The sequence below is a fragment of the Carassius carassius genome, chromosome 47 (genome assembly GCF_963082965.1).
Source record: "Carassius carassius chromosome 47, fCarCar2.1, whole genome shotgun sequence".
Lineage (NCBI taxonomy): Eukaryota > Metazoa > Chordata > Actinopteri > Cypriniformes > Cyprinidae > Carassius > Carassius carassius.
This window is the reverse complement of record NC_081801.1, coordinates 2145084-2168477: the sequence shown is the minus strand read 5'-3', so window position 1 is coordinate 2168477 and position 23394 is coordinate 2145084. Positions and strand designations below refer to the sequence as shown.

The window sequence follows — 23394 nt, the reverse complement described above, 5'->3', positions numbered from 1 at the left end:
CAACCCAGGTCATGGATCCATGTGAGGGCATCACTCACAACTGGTGCGGATGAGGAGACTGCCTGAGTGACCAGGTTCACACAATGCGGCCCACAGTGGACGAAAATGGCAAGCGGCTGTACTCTGCGGACCAAAGCTTGCATCCCAGCTATGTGCCCCGACATGTTTGCCGCTCCGTCATAAGTTTGGCCACGAAGACCTGAGAGTGGGAGGTTGAGGCGGAGCAGCACATCGGAGGCAATTTTCCAAAGATGTGTGTCAGTTGTGGAAGAGGCCTCGTACATCCCCACAAACTCCTCCCTTGGCTCCAGGTCTTTGTCGACATAGCGGAGGCAGATGGAGATCTGCTCCGTTCCACTGATGTCCTGGGTTCCATCCATTATGAGGGAGTACTGCAGTACAGGTAAGGCAGAAATTTCTTCAGCAACCCCCCTAATTATGGTGTTTCCCATAATGCTCAACATTTCGTTTTGTATTTCAGGGCTGGTGTAGGTGTGATGCTTCTGCAGCTAGCTTGCCAGGTTGGGGTCATCCTCTGCCTTATCCCTGAGATAAGTCTGGAAGTTTCCCTCTTCGTTTGAATGGCCTCTAAGAGCCAAGCCCTGTTTGGAGAGATACCTCAGAGCACCTACAATTTGTAAGAGAGCAGACCTGGCTGCCTCTTGACCACTTGCTGATGGGCTGCATAATAAGCGGCAGGATTCTAATCGTAGAGACGGAACTATTTTCTTTAGCGGAAGCAATACAATCGTGTTTAAATCAATAAACTCTTTTTTAAATCAATAGTTTGTGTCAAATTATTGATTTATTTGGTGGGTAGCCATGTAATAAGCGGGAAAATGTAGAGCGAGGCCCGATTTTGGGTTAGATTTTTTCCCCCGTTTTCAGTGGTTATAACAAAGCAACATGAAAGAGAAATTTGGTAATCATTGTTTAGGTACATTAAACCACGTCATGGCCATGTCATATTGTCAACATGGTACTTATATGATGATATGAAGCAGATTAGTGGGTCATATATCATATGTCTAATGCTTTGTACGGCTTTCTTCTTCATAAAACGAGTCGGACATCATCACATTTTTGTATACATTTTTATTTATTTACATTAATAAGATACAGGACGTCTTTCAAAACATGACCTGCGCGAAAGAGAAAAAAAAATGCATCATTGTACCCAGCACTTCTGAAAATGCACTTCTGAATGCGTCTCTGTCCCCACCACATTTCAAACCAAACTGACGCCCATGGTTAGACGCCATATTGAATATAATCTTTTCAGTGTGGCACTCGCGATATAAAGGACCTAAATCAGATCATTTTGCCAAACAATGGAGTTATATGGAGTTATTTTCCACTGGACGTTTTTTCAGCAATCGGTATGTTGTTAAACAGCACAATATTTTAGACACAATAATAATAATAATAAAAAAGTTAACTAATTACTGAGACACGTACTCCCCATTGCATATTATTACACCAACACATAGTTCTTAAATCTACAAAAGTCTGTTTTTTGTATCCTGGCACTCCATGACTGAAAGAAATAAGATTTTATACAACAATCATTTCATTTTTTTATTACATGACCATACAGCGGTTCCTTCTGATTAGTAATATTAATATAATACATTGATATTTTCTGTCTTTGGGCGTTGTTCTCATTTCACTAAAGGAATAAGCCACTTGTTGAGATCAAGATGGATGTACAGATGGAGGCACAGTGGTATTGAGTGATAAGCATTAATTTAACCCAGTATTATTCACCCATTTCAAGGTACTTCTATAAATTCCGTGGAGGGCACCATGATTTAGTGCATCACTAACATATGCAGTTTGTCAAAAATAATAGTGACACAAAGGTGCAGTGATTCTCACGATACAAATTAAAAAAAAAAAAAAGTTTTTTTTTTATTCCGGTCTACAAAAAGTGCATCTGTACAAAACAAAGTCCTCTTCATACAATTTTGTATAACTGGTCTCACACACAAGATAAAAAAGAAAAGAAAAAATCCAAATTAACGGCCAATCTTTCAGTCGCCAGGTAGCTGGCTTGTATACTTCAAATATACAATTTCAAACTTAACTTTCATTCACAACTTAAACACAACATGGCATTTTATATTTGAAATCACAATTTTAAGCAGTACTGGTGCTGTTCTTGGCTTTCTCCAGAATTATAGTGACTAATCATATTTAGCCTACTTAAAAATAAATTATTCTAACAGCTCAATCAAAAATATTCTAGTATATTAAAACTCAGTATAAAACAACCAGTGAAACACAAACGGCACTGCATTCATATATAACACATTTACACACCAAATCCATATCTGCAAAAACATTTAAATCATAGTTACATTTAAATAAAGTGACAAACTATACAGACTCAAATAGAAAAAAATAAAAATTGTTATATATTTTCTAGAAACAAGCACAAGGTCAAAAAAAAATAAAAATAAATCCAAAACCAACCAAACATCCCTCTTCATGCATAAAATAGAGGTGTAATATTCATTTAGAAGCAAAAGATGGTGAGAAAGGGTCCAAGATTAGGTAAGCACTGCCATCAAACGAATTCGTCAAGCAAATTGTTAAGCCATTGCCCGGAGAAAGAGGAGTTTAACAAAAACCCTTGTGCACAGTGGGTACTCAAAACATGGAGAAGACATGAAGAAAAATCTCTTAATGCACAAATAAAAGCAGGGATAGTTTATTTATCTCTTGTGTCGTTTTGAAGGTGAAGAACCGCTGTGTTTTGAAGAATATCTGGAACATTGGCCAGTACGTCTAGAGTCAGCTTCACATGAATTAGCTCTGTTTGTTGAGTGGCGTGACCCGGGTAAGCCCCGCCCATCTCTGTCTGGTCTCCGTTCTCTGATTGGCCATGGCTCTGCAAACCGTGGGTCTCTGGGCCTTTCATTGATCTGTGGGTTATTAGGGCATTCCAGAGGTATTAGCCGCGGCATGTTGCTCATGTCACGCTGGGGGACGGGCATAGGGGCGGGGCCCGTTTCCACAGGTGCATGTATAACAGGTGTGGTCACAGTGCTTGGTCTGCTGATTGGGGGAAAAGAGAGACTGCGAGCCGCCGGCTCTCTTTCTGATTTAAGAATCTGCCTGACGTCACTTTCATAATCGTTTTGCATGGTTTTGATTATAGATTTACGTCTCCTAGCATCCTCAATCAAAGCTCCCCAATCACTTTGTTCCTGCAGAAATGCATTAAAACATCATTAAAATCGGTCTGAAGTACACAACAGCAGCTCTTGTGGTGGGTCAAGGCAAATGAATGTATAAATACTGTATGCATGTGTTACCCTGAGTGTGCGTAGATGTCCCAGTATGAAGAGACTTAATCTGGCTCTGGTAATGGTAACGTTCATTCTCTGCCGATTTCCCAAAAACCTTAAAAAGAAAAAAGGAGAAAATGCAATATTTGAACCAACAACATGAATATTTAAGATATATATATATATATAAATAAATATTATACAAATATTATAAATGTATTATGTAAAGAATATGCACACTTACCCAATGGAACCAGTTTCACTGCTGGCTCTCACGCAAGACACAATTATGCAGTCCTTCTCTTTGCCCTGAAAGCCATCGACAGTATCCACATCAACCCTAAAACACAATTACACGTTATTTAACCACACACACACACACACACACACACACATGGAATATTATGATTTTGCACATTTATTTTAAAAAGAAGTTTGTCCCCCAAAATGGCATTTATTTGAGATTAAAAAAAAAAAAAAAAACACATACATACATACATACATACATACATATATATAAATATATAGTAAAATAATAGTACAATTGAAAAGACCAGTTTATGTAAACCTATTGTAAAACGTAAATTATTCCTGTAATGCATAGACAAATTTTCAGCATCCTTAATCCAGTCTTCAGGGTCACATCTTCCCAAAATCATTGCTGCTCATTTATGAACGGTGATCCTTAGTATAAATTTTACAAAGATAATAAAATGTTAAGATTTAAAATGTTAATTACACTTCATATTTTTGTAAAAACGCTGATGTGACATTGATGATTAATGGCTGCTGAAAATTTTGCTTTGCATCAGGAATAAAATTACAAAGTTATTTTAAAACTGCAATAGAATTACACACACAATAGGCTTGATGAGCACTTCAAGGATCCTGTAAGGACTTCTTATATATAAATAAATAATAATATCATCATCATCATCAACAACTCCTAACATTTGGTAAGATGTCAAATTATCAGTTTTTCCAAGATTCATGGTTCCAAAAAAAATTAAAATCAAATAAAAATTAAACCGTAATAGATACAAAAGCACAATGCTTATTGTTACTCATTTTGGCAATCTGAAATAAGTTGTTTTAGAAGCTGAAATTGACATTGAAAGATTTTGAAAAACGTCTTTTAAGTAAAGTTGGACATTGAACACTCACTGAAGTTGTTTATCGAGGCCTGAACTCCTGATGGCTTCCAGTATGCATTGTTTCTGGGCATTGTAGGGTGTGATGATGCCCACTCGATCAGACTGCTTCTTGATCAGCAGCTTCAACAGCAGCAAGACCAATTTGACCTCTTTGTTGTTTGAAAAGGAACTGACCAAATGGAAAAACAAAATCAACTAACGGTTCAGATAAAAAAGTAGTAAAGGCGTAAAGCCTCTTCTTACCCTTTCTCCTTCTTTTCTATCCCATCAGTCACATCGAACACTTTGTAGGGCTTGAAGGGCCAGCTGAGGGAACAGCGCTTCTGAGCAGTCTCACTGAGGGACACAAATCAGAAGTCAATATTTCTACTTTATGAACTTGCGTGCAAATGTGACTTTTTGCCACACTCCCAATGCAGATGAATTACTAGCTAAAAGATACTCTTAAGGGGAAAAAAACAAAACAAAAAAACTACATAGCAACTGTTAATAGAGCAAGACTGTTACCCTTTGTTTAAACATTGAAGCCACAGACAAAAGCTTAAAAAAAAAAAAACGTTCTCAGATCAGCCCATAATTATTCTCACATGATATAAGCCATGACCATGCGAGCATCTGCGATTTTCTCCCAAGCTCGTCTGAGCTTGTACAACACAACACCTTGTACGCCCGCCTTTTGCAACCTGAGGAGTCTTAATTCAGACTCTGTCATAGTCGTCTGCTCCTGACCATACTGCCCCTGCCTACACACCATAAACGTGACAAGGAGTCTGACTCCAGAACATTCTCTTTTCTCTCCCACGCTACACAAGTTGAAACGTTCCAAACCAACAAGGAGCAGGGTGTGCGTACCAGTCATCCTTGAGAGCGCTGTTGTAGATGTATTTGGAGGGGAATTCACAGATTTCTGGGTGCATGCGATACTGTATGCTGAGCAGGAGGATGGGAGAGGGTTGCGGGTTTGACTGACAAAGACTTCTGCATAACCTTGCCATAAGAGACTGGTCGTAGCCAAACTCCTTTGCTTTCTGTTGAAACACAGACACACGCAAAATTGAAATAATTATTTTATGCAGCTTTAAATTTATGGTCACTTATATTTAACCCTTATGTAGTTCTGGAAACCCTTAAACTAAATTGGCGTAGCCTAGAAAAATTAATAAATGGACTTAGAAATCACTCATTATGCTATATTATTAGCAAACATTGGATCAAAAACAAAAAAAAAAACAAAGAAAAACCTAAACAGAAAATTCTAACCATTTATGGGTTAAAAACAAAAACAAACCTTGTATTACCTCTGACTATAATGGTGAGTTACCTGGGAGACAACCGTTGGTGGAAGCTGGTTGGGATCACCAACAAGGATTACAGAAGGACTTCGGTACATCATGGGAATCAGAGTCTCAGTTTCTTTAGCCTGACTAGCCTACAAATGTGCAAAGATAAACAAAGTGGCAACGAAATATTTGTTAGAGGAGCATGAGTGGATTTATAATGATAAACCTTATATTATTTTAATAAACACTGATAGGTTTACTACATGAAAGGGCAAATAAAATATGATATTATGAACCTTATGCAGTCTTAATTATCTTGTCTTAACTCTTCACTAGCAGAGATTCAGTTTACGGTAAATAAAGTAAAATGATACTACTTTAGTTAACATTTAAATGGAATAAAACTAAAATAGATTTTGAAACCTCGTCGATGATGACACAGCTAAACATTTCATTTCCGAGACGACGGAAAGTGCTCTCGAGGACAGTACTGCCACTGGTGCTGAGCGTGCAGCAGATCACATGAGCATTTTGCAACACAAAAGCTTGATTTTCCTGTCGCCTACTCCAACACTAAGATAGAAACAGGAGGTATGTTTGTTTGTATTAATATTGTAAGAATTCTTAAACATAACTGTAAACAAATGTGACCGTTTACCTCTTTAATCTGCCGACTCAGTCCTTCTCTCTCCTTCAGAAACTGCAACTTCTGCTCCATCAACATCTTGAACTGTCAACAAACCAATGAGGTTTAAAAAGACTGCATTAAAATAAAAATGTGATATTCATATTCTTTGTCTTTTAGAAAACCGCGTTTGGAGGATGCATTACTTCAGAAGAATCCTTCTTCGTCTTTGCACATCGTTTGGAGAGATTGTCAATGTTTTGGTCTAGTTGCTCTTTCCGCCTGTTTATGTCAGCTTCTAAAGTTTGCTGGGCTCGCTCTACACACACACACAAAGCTTATACATTAAAACGACATGCATATGCATTAACTATTGAAATGTAAATGCATGAATTTCTCTCACGTGCTCTAGCTTTAGTCTGGTAGTCAAGGCTGAAAAGTTTTAGTGCCTTCGACATGGTCCTTTCATTTCCCAATCGTACCAGGTTTATGTCACCGCAGTTACCTGTACACAAAAGTGTTGTGTGAAACATGCTCTATTGTGACAGTATATGGCATGAATGCTTTTAGTGGTCAATGTGTGTGCAAGCCGAGAACCTTGAGGAGCATTGATGTTTCGGCATTTCTCTTTAAAGATCAAAATGACTTTCTTCATCAGACTGTCGATGGCAGCATTTGAGGGTGCACAGAGAAGAACACGGGTCCTTCGAGACTTTGAGTGAAGGTTCCCCACAGAAGCAGCACTGTTAGCACCCTGACCAGATAAAAACACAAAACACACTGCAGATTAAAGGATTAGCTCACTTTCAGAATGAAAATGGGGTCATTTCCAGATCCCTACATTTTTCAAAAATATCTTGAGTTTAACTGAAACTAAATTACCGAAGACAGAAGTTTGTACAACAGGCCACCAATGGTTTTACTCTTCCCGGTTCCTGGAGGACCATGAATAAGGAGAAATCTTGGGGTCTTATGCGTTCTCTGTATCATGGCAAGACCACAAGCTATTGCTCTTGCCTGGTCCCTGTTGAACTCCTGGAATGTAAAGAAAGAAATGGCAAAAGAGAGAGCGTACATTATGACATGTGGGATCAAATTCAGGTTCACTTATTGTACTTACAAATTCATTCAAACATGAAAAAGAACAGTTGTCTAGGGTTACATTTTGTCCAAAACATTCTACAAGTAAATTTGGACAAAAATGCTTCTAGCTAAGCACTGCTCATTTGGTTTGCACCCCTTATCCAACACACCCAGTTTAGTTCATGAACTCTGTTAAAGAAGGGATGATTTGAACCAGGTGCATTAAATAAAGGTGACATTCAAAATGTGCAATGCTTTAAATCCCTGGTACTAGGAAAACTGCTTCAGATAAACCCAAACTCACTGGTGAATCCAGGTGCGATGGGCTGTCCAGAGTGTGTGTGAAATAAGATGCATGTGGATTAAGAAGAGGTCGCAACATTGGTCCATTTCGCAGCGAACACAGTGCATTGAACTCCCGGAAAGTGCTGATCAATGACCCAATAACTTCACAGAGTACAGGTTGGGAATTCACCGAAGATACATTACCACGAGTTTGAATCGTCAAGTTAAGGGTTAACTTGGAACCTGAAGAGGGACAAAGTAATGAGACCTTGGACAAATATACACAATCCATAAGGGCACAACACGAGTCACACACCTGGACCTCTATTAGAAACACTGGACCGGGACACATAACCGAAATGAGGATGTGGTTCATGGAAATGAGGTTCATTATGGGCATATGCTCCAGTGTTGTCCGGCAACCAAAGTAGCACAAGGTCACTTTCTTTTGGGTACAGTTGTTTCGTATCAATTTCCTGAGAAATGCTTGCTACAAAAAAAAATAAAAAATAGTAAAACTTCATGAAAGGGTCGATACTTGAAAGTACACGCCCCAGTTGAAACAATTAAGTATTGTAATTGTATCAGAACACCCTTTACTGAACATCAGAAGGTGAACTGCCCAACATGGCTGGACTTACCTGTGAAGTTGGCACTAGCTGTGCGATTGCTGTATTCTATACCCTGGACTGTTAGGTGACTCTGGACTCGGCCCTCTTTGAGCCATTCACTAGCCATCTATTGAAAATGATTAACATTAACACTGGTACAAAGTCCAATTCTTACCTTTGTAATAGAATGCTACGCAGCAGGACAAGAACAAATGAACTGAATAAGATTAAGTCCCAACTACATCCAAATATTAAGGCATTACAGAAATAAGATTTAGTCCCACCTCTTCAAATGCATTAATTTGCAGCAGGGGATACAAGGTGTTGAAGTACTCCATGTAGCTGGGAAACATAACTGGCACCTTCTTCAGCGGTAGTTGGCATAGATCATTTGGACTCCCAAATGCTTTGTAGTTGGCAAGCATCCTATAATCCCATTTAAGGATTGCTTGGGTCAAGACCAAAAGGTCAAACTTTGGGCTCTGATCCATTGCAGGTACTGGTTTGTTAAGTGGAGTCTCAGGTCTTTGGTATACCTTGTAAGATGGTGGATCTGGGGTAGAGCTTATTTTAGTACTATGGACCAACAAAGGAGCATAAGGAGATTGTTGTGAAGGAAGTGGCTTTGGGAGTTGTGGAGGCTGGAGAGGTTGAAATGTTTTTGGAGGTGGCATTGCTGGGGGCAGTCGGGGAATCTTCGCTTTTGCAACATTAGCAACAAGAGGCTTAGCTACTTTTTCCATTTCATGGACAAGTGAGGCACTGCGAGAGCTGGGGGTGTATATTTTTGTGGTAGAAGGTTTGGCCTTTTTCTGAGACATAGGTGACATGCTAGGCTTCAAGAACAAATGATCATCATTTCCACCAATAGGAGTCTGTATAGGTTTAGGTGTCAACACTGGTTGCTCTGGGGTATCCGGTTCACTATCTGGATCAATGTCCATGTCAACTGGATCTCTCTGGGTAAGAAAGAGTTCTTCATCTTCCTCCAATGGCTCCATTTGAGAGCACAGTTCCATATCAGTGGGTCCCATCTGAGTGAGGACCATCCATTCTTCATCATCCTCCGATGTCAGAGTAGGTTTTTCTTCCTGGTTTACATCAGCAGTCTCACTGGCTTGGAAGTACTTGGATTCTATTCTCTTATCACTTCCAACCCAATCACCTTTAGAACCGATTTCTGATTCATCATTTTCATTATCAGGATCCAGCAGAGGATAGGGAAAGAAATCACCAGCTTCACTGCTTGCAACTGTATGTTCTGGCAAATGCACGTCACCTGGCTGATTGATCTTTGCTGGTTTGGAAGCTAATGTTGTTGGCCTCTGATGCTTCTCACGAATTTGCTTGAAAAACTGAATATCTTGTGACCCCATAAGTTTCTTGTTGCCTTTTACAATACGTTTCTGTGGAGAAGTCTTAGTGACTCGACGCACTCGCCTTATCTTCTGTTGTGATTCTACCTGGACTTTCTGACCATGGCACCTCAGTTTAGCGACACAATCCAGGGAACGCTGAGAAAGTTCAAAGGCTTTCCTTTCCTTCTTTTTTAATCCCAAACGCTCTGCTGTTGATTCTGGCTCAACAACTTTACGCACTTTCTTTGGCGGAACAATGGCAGGGGTGCCACGTGAACTGGGGGCAGAAAAATAAGGAGAGGAAACACAGCTGGATGATGGAGAGGAAGATGTACCACATGGAGTGGTTGAAGAGGAAGGTTCCTCTTCATCCTGAGATGTGGAGTTGCGTTTCCAGGGGTGGCACCTGATTTTAAGAGCAAGGGCATCAATTATCAATGGCTTTTTCTTATCCGATGGAGTGGTTTTTGCACTTTTAACCAGCAAAGGTTTTGGTTTGCCAAATTTATCCCAGCTTTCTGCAGTACTGGATGCTTTGGACAGTGACGGTGCACATGAATCCGTTGGCTCTTGTAGCTGCTGCGGTTCTTTTATCTGATCCAGCAGAGGTTTTGGTTTGCCAAATTTATCCCAGCTCTCTGCAGTACTGGATGCTTTGGACAGTGACGGTGCACATGAATCCGTTGGCTCTTGTAGCTGCTGCGGTTCTTTTATCTGATCCAGCAGAGGTTTTGGTTTGCCAAATTTATCCCAGCTCTCTGCAGTACTGGATGCTTTGGACAGTGACGATGCACTTGAATCCACTGGCTCTTGTGGCTGCTGCTGCTGCTGTTCTATGATCTTATCTTCTGCTTGCTGACAGGTCCTTTCAATGTCCTCCTCTGGAATTAGTTCAGTCTCTGAACTTGGAGATGCTTCACAGGGAGCTTTATCCACCTGTGGTTTGAGTAGTTGGTCTGATTTTGGCTTCTTCGTCAAGACTGATGCATCAAAATCTGAAGTATTCCAAGAAGATGGCAGATATTGCTGCGTCTCAAACTCAAAGACCTGTGATTCACTGAGATCATCATAATCACGACCCGGGCTCTCAGGCAAGACATGATCTTCTGGAGACCTTAGGACGTCATCTGGCCCTTCATCATTATCAGAATCAGAGATGACAATGGTACTGGACTCCACATTTTGCGTTGAGCTGCCCATGGACCTGTTATGAGTTTTTCCAACAGCACTACTGTCAATTTCGGAGTCGCTAGATTCAACTTTGTGGTTGACAGATTTTATCAAACTGGTTCGTCTGACATCAAGGGGTTCATCGTCATCATCCTCCTCAGCAGCTCCAAAACCACATTCCACTTTAACTGATTTCAAGTGAAAAGGTTTTAAGGACTCATCGGGTTTTTGTTCGGCAATGGCTTTGATCTTTGACAAATTTTGGTTATCATTTAATCTGGATCGAATTTCCTGCACTTTACCCAGATCTGGTTTAATACGTTCCAACTGAACAGGTATTCTCAGCTTTGAAATTGACACTGGGTCAGGGGGTTCTTTCTTAGCCTTTACAATTTCCTCAAGACGGCTGCAGATATCCTCGGAGATATTATTTCCATAATTCCAAAGTGGCTCCTCTTTGATAAAAGCAGATGCATCTCCTGCTCTGCTTGGTCCTGCCTCCTGGCCCTCCTGGCCCTCATGTTGTTGCTGATGCAGGGTTGGTACTGAATTTCTGGAAATAACAGTGTTTGTAGCTGCCTCCACTGATGGTGCACATGATGGTGGAACAACAGAGAGTTGAGAAGCAGGTCTTTCTGGCATTAACCGGACAACCCTCAACAAACACTTTTGAAGCTCATCAGATTCAGAATGCGTTAGATTCCATCGTTTGTTTGCAACTCCACGCAATTGCATAAGCCGATTAAAAAAGAGGGTTGAGCCTGGGACAGATCTCCTTATCCCTTCTTTCAGCAGTAGTCGAATCAGTTTCATGCAGCCAGGAATTATGGCACCAATGCCACCTCCAGATGCAGGCTGTCTTCCGACTATCCCAGGGTTGTATGAGGTTGAACTGACTCCGTAAAACCCACCCATCCTGTCTGGTGGTGCATGTGGTTCATCCAATAGGATAATGCATAAGACGATCTCTTCCACCCACTTTTGGGCACAGCGAGAAAGTATTCCCATTCGCCCTTCAGCAGAATGTAGCTCAACAATTTGAATAAGAATACGAGTGAAGAACTCGGTCACTTTATCGCACACGCTTGTCTGTCCGGTTAGCATGTGTCGACTTTCTCGTATCTTATCACAAAGATAGTGGATGACTTCACTAATATAGGAAGCGTTGAGCTCTGGAAGTTCCATTATGGAACGGACAAATGGAATGAACCATAGAAAAGTGCTTCCATATACACGCATGCTCTGGCCCATTTCAGAATCAAGCACAGTGACAAGAGACTGCATATCCTCATAGATCATATAGTTGCTGGAAATACCACTGTTGGACAACGAACCTGATGCCTACACAATGAATAGAAGGGAAAACAATATTCAGCTTTTTCCTAACAAACATTAAAAGCAAAGACTACCAAGAGTGCAGTAAATATTAGTTGCATAAAGCGAATGGCATCAAAACCGAAATCTTACTTGGTTTGGTTTTTCGGAGGCATAACAGTCATACACCATCTGACTGCAAGTCACCATATTGTCATCATATTCAGGCTCCACTTTAACCATGCCCCTGTGCATTTAAAAATAAATAAAAATAACTTCATAAAACCCAACATTACCAAATTTCACAACAATTTACGGTCCAAATTGCACTACTATATTAATTTGCTTCGTGAGCTTCTTTCAAGCATACATTTTAATTAAAGCACCGTTTTAAAATATCTTTTTATATTCATGGTTAATGGGTGTCATTTTGCAGCTATTATAGAGCTCATCTTTAATGATCCAAATTTAGTGTAAATAGAGGAATTCAATTCAAGGAGTCGATTATGCTTCATTTTGCCCCAAATTCTGCATTTTATTCTTTAAAAGCAAACCACTTTACATCATTTTTCAAAATTAGTGTTGATTGCCTTTAGATACCAATGGACAAGCCGTGACAAGTGCAAGTCTGTGTAAAGACAATTCAGAGATTGTTTCTCAACACAAGTGTTAGAAATGCTGAAACCACATTACAAAGATTGAACTATGTAGCACTGAATTGTGGAGTTAATGTAGACCTTTAAATAGTTTCTCACCATTTTTGTGTTCAGGATTTTTGGCCAGGCCTGAAATAAATGTCTCGATGCACTGGAGCCACTGAGCATGAACGCACTAAATAAATCCGCTCAATCTCGAGTTACTGTCATTACCATTAGTTACTACAGACTGCAGTTTGCTTGCTAGCTATGCCTTCATGACAGAAATGCATTTAGGGCTGTGTAAATCCAATTAATCTGCTAGGAGGAGTATCCATTCAGGTTGTAGCAGTATTTGATAGTTGAGAGAGGCGGCAGCTTTCCCGTGAGTTGGTGTGGTTTCAGCACTGACAGCATTTGAGCAGAGAATACCGGTTATTTTTTCAATATTTTGATAACCAACTTCTATCATTCACAATTTGGCTGGGTGGTTAACTATCTGTGGCGTGACAAACTCGGAACACATTTAATATTGCTTTACACAGACTTTAACATTGTTCCCATCCAATGACCTCATTTCAGCATTGCATAAACTCTTCAAGACTTTCTTACCGCATGGTTTTTTTCTGTATGTTCCTTATTTCCGCAACATAGCTGGCTGCTCCAGTGATTGTCTGGAAAGCCATATTAGGGTCAACCTGACCCCAGATCTTAGAACCAAGTCGGTCCAGAATTACCATAAAACAGTGAAGGGCTGGCCAGAATGGGTCAGAAGCTGGATTGTCCTCTGAAAAACACAATGGAACTTTAAGTGGACCAACTTTATTCTACTGTATCCCACCACATCATAAAAGCACGACATACCATTTTTCAACCCCTCCATTGTGTTGAGTATGCAAAGTGGGATGTTAAACTGTCCCATGAACAGGGAGTCCATTGCCTCAGCGCTGAGCTGTGTTAGTAACATACAGATACCTGTAGAGCGCAAAAGAGCATGACTTCAAAAAGGTGACACTCACCAAATGATGAACAATAAGAACCAATTATGCCAATTCCAGGTCAACCTGACACCATGTCCTATACAGCAAGTTTCCAGATTAAGACACCCATTTTACAGTAGGTAGACACTAGAGCAAAACAAATCCTCACTTTCAAAGATTCAGTTTCTATATTAACACTTTCACTGCCACGGACTAAATTTTCCACTGGTAGGGGTGCCATTACAAATCTAAAAATGCCAAATATAAATGTCAAACCCATTAAGAGGTATAAGATCATGCAAACTTTGGGGTGTTGGGGAAAAAATAAAATTGTTAGGGAAAGAGTTAACTGCAGGATGAAATCTTAGCTGAACAGAAATGAGGAATACAATTAAATATAAAATAAAGTGAACATCCCAATCTCATATTGTAAAAGTTAAGTAACAAAAAAAAAAAATGAAAGGCCACTATGAAAAGAGGATTTTCATATAGAAAACTAAAATCAACAGACCTAGCCAGTAGTTCTTCTTATTTTGTGAATCATAGAGGTGAGAGGGCAGCATTTGTACAGTGCCCCCTGCATAAGACTCTGGCTCCAAATCTGGAAAGTCCAAAGATATTCCAAGCTCAATGACATAAAACATGCAAAAGAAAATCTCCTGAAGGTCATAGTAGGCATCCCGATCCACACTCTTCATGGTCTTTGCTGTATCGATTGCCCAACGGCGCACCTGGAGTTGAAAGGTAGAAGAACAATTAATTACCAAAATACCAGCTTCACACAAAATGGCTTTTTGACAGAATTACCTGTTTGTTGGGATGAACGAGAAGCAGATAAGTTCCTTGATACTTCTCAAACACAGTCAAAGACTGCTTCATATCCTGCAGCTTACACAAGGCTTTTACCACCAAATCACCTGTAGAGAATGAAAATCACTTATTAGTTATTATAGGCTTTGGATCTGGTCGGAAAATTTTGACATTCTGACAAATATTTTTGCATGGGAGCTAAAATATAAATCAAGTACCATCTGCATTAGATGTTTGCATCACGGTCACTAGCCGACTACATTATTTTCCATATTGTGTCATCTGACTTTGGAGTAAATTATCCCTCAAAGGAAATGGATTGTAATTGGTAGAAATGCACGGTAATCATAGTCGACTAACATTTAAGCTTGCACTAAAAATAACGTCTAACTACATGGTTAGCTCTTTGACACCTTTATTAACAGAGGGCTAAGAATATAACAGAAGAAAAAAAAAAAAAAAAGACAAAAGCCAAGATGTCAGCTGACCATCTGAATTGGTGCTTTCCAAGCTTCCATTCTTATGGTGTTTTGTTATCAGTCTTTGTCCAATAAGGCACACTTTAATGCATGTTCCTCCCCTTGCTTTCTATTTTTATTAATTACCTCTCTTGACGTCTTTAATCTTGGGATTATTTAACCCTCTTCAGAGGCATTTTGTACACGGGAGCGGTCAAGGTCTTAATCTTTGCATGCAGTGTGCAAAATCTCAGTCATGTAAGCCACAAGGCCTTTAAAACTCATACGAGCCTCAAGAGATTAAGACCACTTCTATAAAAATGTAATCAAAACTGTAGCCACCAGGACTTACACAGATCACGGTAGCAAAGCAGGTACGGGTACTTCAGAACTTCAAACAGCGGGAAACGGAGGCGGTCGTGCAATTCTGCAGGCGAGATCTTCGACACCGGCTCCTCGTGATCATCTTCGATAATAAAGATATCATCCTCCTCCAGCTCCTTGTCCAGAACTGTTCCCAACAGATGCATGAGTCGAGCCTTCTCCATTTCCCACAAACGCTGCAAGAGTGAGAATTGGGGTTTATGACGTCACATGCAAGCTTAAACATTCACCTTTTTGAGACATTTAAAATTACTTCCAAATGAGAAATTAAGCAAACAATATTCATAACATACAATGCCAGTTTAAATTAAACATTTAGATTAGAAAGCAAGCTAGAGAAGGGATGTGCAGAGCAGAAACATGACAAAAAACCCCAAGGTAGAAAGAATCTACTAAATGCATAATTTGGAATTTCCACTACTAGAAAATGTTCACTTAACATATGGTTTGTCTTGTAATGGATTATCCATGCATTCAATCTATCCTGAAAATCTATCATTGTTGTGCATGTAAATAAGGAATGGTTACATCTTGGTTGTATTGAATTGATGACACCACATTGGAAAAAAACAGCCATGAATCCAAGCAATCGTAAAAACAGAGCAACTTCCTGCACTGAAACAAGCATTTATTTTTGGCATAACAAAAACAGACTACATGATTATTTTGACTTAATCGGCTATAGATAACTTATGTCTAGACGACTCTAGACAGATTTAGTTACAGCGTTCACTGGTTCCATTTACTTCCATGGCTATGGTTAATTTTTTTTTACCTTCCTAAAGCATTAATTTAAGCATTTTGGGTGAAGCACAGAAGGAATGGATTTCTGTGCAAGTTTGTTGCGACCGGGACGTTTGGTAGTGTGTGATCCGCAGTCGTTGGTGGATGGTGCCCAGTTTTTCCCCTTTAACCTTTTAAAGGGTCATGAGCGTTTGTTTTTCCCTTTGTAATAAGAGTTTGGCACAAATGCGATTCATTTACTTGGGGAGCATAACTTTTTACAGCTCTGACACACAGCCGGTCAAAAGGTTTATATAAATGCCACAAAATAAGTCTCAAGTTCTCAGAGGTGCAACAAAGTGCATTTGTGCAAAGGGCAGTGCATTTGTGTTTTCTGCACACCACACTCACTTTTTCAGCTTTTTTTTTTTTTTAAATGTGGAGAGAAACCAGTGCTGAAATGGGGGGAGGGGGGGTTTCTTTACACAAGTTTGTAGTGTACACTGTTGAAGGGTAGAGTATACAAGACTAAACTAATATCAACAGACCTTTTTAAAATTTCTTTAGATTTCAGAAGCAGAAGCTGGATTAAACAGAGTATAAAATGTTTAGGCTTCTTAGAGACGAAGAAGAAGAGGAGGAGAGTAAGGACTGAAAGAAGAATAAGATGGTGGAAACTGAAGGAGGAAGACTGTAGTGTGAGGTTCAGGGAAGAGGTCAGACAGAGGCTAGGTGGTGGTGAAGAGGTGCTGGATGATTGGGAAACTTCCGCAGGAGTGATGAGGGAGGCAGCTAGAAAGGTACTTGGTGTGACATCTGGAAATAGAAAGGAAGACAAGGAGACGTGGTGGTGGAATGAGGAAGTGCAGGGGAACATAAGGGGAAAGAGGTTAGCAAAACAGAAGTGGGATCGACAGGGTGATGAGAAAAGTAGGCAGGAGTACAAGGAGATGCGGCAACAGGTAAAGAGGGATGTGGCGAAAGCCAAGGAAAAGGCATACGAGGAGCTGTATGAGAGGTTGAACACTAAGGAAGGAGAAAAGGATTTGTACCGATTGGCCAGGCAGAGAGATCGAGCTGGGAAGGATGTGTTGCAAGTTAGAGCAATAAAGGATGGAGATGGAAATGTGTTGACTAGTGAGGAGAGTTTGTTGAGAAGATGGAGGGAGTATTTTGAGCAGCTGATGAACGAGGAAAATGAGAGAGAGAGAAGGTTGGATGATGTGGTGTTAGTAAAGCAGGAAGTGGATAGGATTAGTAAGGAGGAAGTGAGAGCAGCAATTAAGAGGATGAAGAGTGGAAAGTCAGTTGGACCAGATGACATACCGGTAGAAGCATGGAGATGTTTAGGAGAGATGGCAGTGGAGTTTTTAACCAGATTGTTTAACAAGATTTTGGAAGGTGAGAGGATGCCTGAGGAATGGAGAAGGAGTGTGCTGGTACCGATCTTTAAGCATAAGGGAGATGTGCAGAACTGCAGTAACTACAGGGGAATTAAGTTGATCAGTCACACCATGAAGTTATGGGAAAGAGTAGTGGAAGCCAGGCTGAGAGAAGAGGTGACCATCTGTGAGCAACAGTATGGTTTCATGCCGAGGAAGAGCACCACAGATGCCATATTTGCTTTGAGAACGTTGATGGAGAAGTATAGAGAAGGACAGAAGGAGCTGCATTGTGTATTTGTGGATCTAGAGAAAGCGTACGACAGAGTGCCAAGAGAGGAGCTGTGGTATTGTATGAGGAAGTCAGGTGTGTCAGAGAAGTATGTGAGGGTGGTGCAGGACATGTATGAGGACAGTGTGACTGCAGTGAAGTGTGCAGTAGGAACGACAGACTGGTTCAAGGTGAAGGTTGGACTGCATCAAGGATCGGCCCTGAGCCCTTTCCTGTTTGCAGTGGTGATGGACAGGTTGACGGACGAGGTCAGACAAGAGTCTCCCTGGACTATGATGTTTGCGGATGATATTGTGATTTGTGGTGAGAGTAGTGAGCGGGTTGAGAAGAGCCTGGAGAGGTGGAGGTACGTGCTGGAGAGGAGGGGAATGAAAGTCAGTAGGAGTAAGACAGAGTACATGTGCGTAAATGAGAGGGAGGGCAGTGGAGTGGTGCGGTTACAGGGTGAAGAGGTGAAGAAGGTGGAGGAGTTCAGGTACCTGGGGTCAACAGTGCAAAGTAATGGAGAGTGTGTTAGGGAAGTGAAGAAAAGAGTGCAGGCAGGGTGGAGTGGGTGGAGAAGAGTGACAGGAGTGATTTGTGATAGTAAAGTATCTGCAAGAATGAAAGGAAAAGTTTATAGGACTGTGGTGAGACCTGCGATGTTGTATGGGTTAGAGACAGTGGCATTGAGTAAAAGGCAGGAGGCGGAGCTGGAGGTAGCAGAGCTGAAGATGTTAAGGTTTTCGTTGGGAGTGACGAGGATGGACAAGATTAGAAATGAGTTTATTAGAGGGACAGCGCATGTTGGACGTTTTGGTGACAAGGTGAGGGAGGCGAGATTGAGATGGTTTGGACATGTGCAGAGGAGGGACATGAATTATATTGGTAGGAGAATGCTGAGGATGGAGCCACCAGGAAGGAGGAAAAGAGGAAGACCAAGGAGGAGGTTCATGGATGTGGTGAGGGAAGACATGCAGGTAGTTGGTGTAAAAGAGGCAGATGTAGAGGACAAGGTGGTATGGAGACGGATGATCCGCTGTGGCGACCCCTAATGGGAGCAGCCGAAAGAAAAAGAAGAAGAAGAAGAAGAAAATGTTTAGGCTCCTACCGTGATGAAGAGGAACATTTTTTGCATGTATATTTGCACTAAAATAAAATAATGTTTTTGTTTTTTTTGTGATAACTTGAAATTGATTGGATGTTAACTTTACCATTATTCCCGCAGTTGCTCTTTTGGTTCACATGGCCATCAACATTTTGATAAAAATAAAAACAGAGGCAAATGCACTGAATAATTACTTAATTGTAATGTATTGACAGACAAGTTGGCAGTCTGCTTCCCTTGCAAACACAAATGAAGGAACAAAATAGCCAATTAGTTAAGTGAAAACAGTGGCAGGAGAATTAAGGAGTAATGGGGAGTTAACGGAGGGGAAGTGGAGAACACATGCAATGAAATCATTGCTCAAGTGTAAAAAAAAAAAAAAACCCAACCCCAAGCAAGTCGTCAGATGTTCCACAAGCATTTCAAATTTGTTTTCTCCAACAAAGTCAAATTTTGGCATCTGAACTCTGTGACTTGAGGGTTTCTTCCCCCCTTTTCCCCAAGGAATTCACAATGTTAAAAAGTGGAAAATTGCAACTGCTTGTGAAAAGGCTTCAGGAGGATTCTTGAATCAGAATGAACCCTTTTCCAGGTCTTTACACACCTGCTCTGTGCCTGCTTGAAATTCAGTGCAAACAGACGAAATTCAGCCTGCTCTGACCCACCGCAGTATGAAAGTAAACCGTTGAACGCTAATTGCATCTTTTTCACCACCTCCGAATTGCATTAAACTGTCCGCGTTAAGATGAAGCTTCAGAAGCACTTCTGTTCCCCCTTTGCAGAGTACCTTGTGCAGATCAGGGACCTTGTCTCTGGCTCGATGATATTCCACCACACACTCCAGACAGCAGCTGAGGTCTTCATTCAGAGAGTCCATCTCTCGCTCAGACAGCTGTCCTGAGCTGTAGCGACGCAACATGGTGACGATCGCCACGTCTCCCTCCACCTCCAGGAACGTGGTGCACCACAGACACTTCTCCATCACGATCACCTGCGCACACACAGACACGGACAACTTAATGCAATCTTAATGGATCAAGGAATCTACACAATGCGTTTCTGCAACATGCCTCTCTCCACATTCTCCAAAATGTATTCATTCATCTTTTTAGCAGCTCGTTACACAAATACAGTTTTCATAGCACTTAGATATATTCTTCATCTGGGCGTTAAATAACAGTGGATTAAAGGGATGTCGGGTTTAGGACAAACTGGATTATGCACTTTCCCTACAGAAGCTAACTCAGTGTCCTCAAATCATATGTGCTCATACAAAACTACTGAACGGTCGTGGCCAAAAGTTTTGAGAATTACATAAATATTAGTTTAAAACGTTTGCTGCTAAACTTCTTTTAGATCTTCATTTCAGTTGTTTCTGTGATGTACTGAAATATAATTACAAGCACTTCATACGTTTCAAAGGCTTTTATCGACAATTACATGACATTTATGCAAAGAGTCAGTATTTGCAGTGTTGGCCCTTCTTTTTCAGGACCTCTGCAATTGGACTGGGCATGCTCTCAATCAACTTCTGGGCCAAATCCTAACTGATAGCAACCCATTCTTTCATAATCACTTCTTTGAGTTTGTCAGAATTAGTGGGTTTTTGTTTGTCCACCCGCCTCTTGAGGACTGACCACAAGTTCTCAATGGGATTAAGATCTGGGGAGTTTCCAGGCCATGGACCCAAAATTTCAACATTCTGGTCCCCGAGCCACTTAGTTATCACTTTTGCCTTATGGCACGGTGCTCCATCGTGCTGGAAAATGCATTGTTCTTCACCAAACTGTTGTTGGATTGTTGGAAGAAGTTGCTGTTGGAGGGTGTTTTGGTACCATTCTTTATTCATGGCTGTGTTTTTGGGCAGAATTGTGAGTGAGCCCACTCCCTTGGATGAGAAGCAACCCCACACATGAATGGTGTCAGGATGCTTTACTGTTGGCATGACACAGGACTGATGGTATCGCTCACCTTTTCTTCTCAGGACAAGCCTTTTTCAAGATACCCCAAACAATCGGAAAGGGGCTTCATCGGAGAATATGACTTTTCCCCAGTCCTCAGCAGTCCATTCACTATACTTTCTGCAGAAGATCAATCTGTCCCTGATGTTTTATTTGGAGAGAAGTGGCTTATTTGCTGCCCTTCTTGACACCAGGCCATCTTCCAAAAGTCTTGGCCTCACTGTGCGTGCAGATGCGCTCACACCTGCCTGCTGCCATTCCTGAGCAAGCTCTGCACTGGTGGCACTCCGATCCCGCAGCTGAATCCTCTTTAGGAGACCATCCTGGCGTTTGCTGGACTTTCTTGGACGCCCTGAAGCCTTCTTTACAAGAATTGAACCTCTTTCCTTGAAGTTCTTGATGATCCTATAAATTGTTGATTTAGGTGCAATCTTAGTAGCCACAATATCCTTGCCTGTGAAGCCATTTTTATGCAACGCAATGATGGCTGCACGCGTTTCTTTGCAGGTCACCATGGTTAACAATGGAAGAACAATGATTTCAAGCATCACCCTCCTTTTAACATGTCAAGTCTGCCATTCTAACCCAATCAGCCTGACATAATGATCTCCAGCCTTGTGCTCGTCAACATTCTCACCGGAGTTAACAAGACGATTACTGAAATGATCTCAGCAGGTCCTTTAATGACAGCAATGAAATGCAGTGGAAAGGTTTTTTTGGGATTAAGTTAATTTTCATGGCAAAGAAGGACTATGCAATTCATCTGATCACTCTTCATAACATTCTGGAGTATATGCAAATTGCCATTATAAAAACTTAAATATTGGAAATTGGAAAAGTTGCTGCTTATGTAATGCTCAAAACTTTTGGCCACGACTGTACACTCCAGATCAGGGAACTTGCGGCCTAATGGTTAAAGAAACAGACTTGGAACCCAAAGATTTGAGACTCCGCACCGGCAGGTGGAGAGGAGAAAATTCTTAATACCCATTACAGAAGTGCCACTTGTCTGGTGTGTCACGCTTTTACAAGAGTGTTCCCACACACTTGAAATCTGACTAATAACTAAACAAATCAAGGTTAAGAATGTGCCCTGTTCTACAGCCTCCACTGTGTGTTTGTACAAAGACCATATTATGCATGCAGTATAACATGGGTGTGTACATTAGCATAGTGTCAGCTGCAGTTACAGCTGTATGAACATGAATCTATAAGTTTTAAAATGATTAGAAACCACTTCTGAAGGTCAGATCAGTGGATAGGAATATCTCTTGAATGCCTTGGAGTTATCCTAAAAAAAAAAAAAAAAAAAAAAAAAAAAATAAATATATATATATATATATATATATATATATATATATATATATATATATATATATATATATATATATATATATATATATATATATATATAATAATAATAATAATAATAATAATAATAATAATAATAATAAACACCCCACACACCCACGAAACGAAACTTATCAGATTCCAGTGTGGGGTTTCCTGCCCGGACTTGCATACATTTTACACAAACCAAAGCAATTACACAGTCACGAGCTGAGAGCCAACAGGCACTCACTGAATCACTATGAGATAAAGCATTGTTTGAGTCACACATGTTACTATTATCGACACTATGGAGAATGCATACGCTTAAGGAAGTCAGAAAGCTGCAAACTTTTCACTAAAACCAATGTCATATTTAATAGACAAAACGGAGCCTTTACTTTTTAACTAAAGGCCTGTTCCAGCCATAAACACTGAAGTCCCTGCAGAAGGAAGAGCGGACTTCTAATGCACACTTAAAAACAAAACCAAATCAAATGTAAACATGAGAAACGCATTCAAAACAAACAAACGCGTTACCTACACGGCTCCAACGGAGGAAAGTTTGAGTCTTTCAGGGCTGTTTCATCTCACTCCCACACTGGCACGGTTGTAAATCCCTTATGTCCCCTCACAAGGGTGTTTTACATGTTCTCTTCCTTTCGGTTCTGCTTTCCTCCGTGAAAACACGCCTGAGTCGCGCCGCTGTGACGTCACTATGGGAGGCGTGTCTGTCCATCGCGCATGCGCAGCACCACAGCTGCAGGTTTGGCGATATATAAAGCGCTAGAGTTATTGAACTGGCCTTCTGGATAGTTAGGAAAACGCGTGATGAAATCACGTACAGGAGGATGATAATCACACATTAATTGTTAAAGGAGTAGTTTAGGTGTAAATAATAATTCGTTTTGTTTTGCACCGCAGTTCAAAAGTTAAGGTTTAATGGTTTTTGAAAGAAGTTTCTTCTGCTCATCAAGGCTGAATTATTTAATCAGAAGTACAGAAAAAACAGTAATATTGTGAAATAGTATTACAATTTAAAATAATGGTTTTCTACTTCGATATACTTTAAAATATAATGTATTCCTGTGATCAAAGCATCATTACTCCAGTCTTCAGTGTCACACGATCCTTCAGAAATCATTCTAAAATGCTGATTTATTATCAATATTGGAACAGT

At 40.5% G+C, this 23394-nt stretch overlaps 1 protein-coding gene across 2 annotated transcripts; it reads right to left on the bottom strand.

Annotated features, from left to right (window-relative positions):
* Positions 1 to 2273: 2273 nt before the first annotated feature.
* Positions 2274 to 22948, bottom strand: LOC132130700 (probable helicase senataxin). Of its 2 annotated transcripts, none has more exons than XM_059542493.1 (25): positions 22755 to 22948; positions 19712 to 19915; positions 15409 to 15616; positions 14596 to 14705; positions 14300 to 14519; positions 13673 to 13783; positions 13421 to 13595; positions 12327 to 12420; positions 8616 to 12200; positions 8362 to 8458; positions 8037 to 8210; positions 7740 to 7963; positions 7235 to 7387; positions 6950 to 7106; positions 6756 to 6857; positions 6559 to 6671; positions 6386 to 6457; positions 6151 to 6300; positions 5769 to 5876; positions 5300 to 5475; positions 4691 to 4783; positions 4458 to 4616; positions 3538 to 3633; positions 3321 to 3408; positions 2274 to 3212 (listed from the first exon to the last, which is right to left on the bottom strand). In XM_059542493.1, the coding sequence occupies exons 2-25, from the start codon at positions 19904 to 19906 to the stop codon at positions 2718 to 2720; spliced, it is 7155 nt and encodes a 2384-aa protein (XP_059398476.1). In that variant the 5' UTR covers positions 19907 to 19915; positions 22755 to 22948; the 3' UTR covers positions 2274 to 2717. The 2 variants fall into 2 exon arrangements, with proteins under 2 accessions (XP_059398476.1, XP_059398477.1); XM_059542494.1 differs by having other exon boundaries at positions 22759 to 22948.
* Between the last annotated feature and the right edge of the window lie 446 nt (positions 22949 to 23394).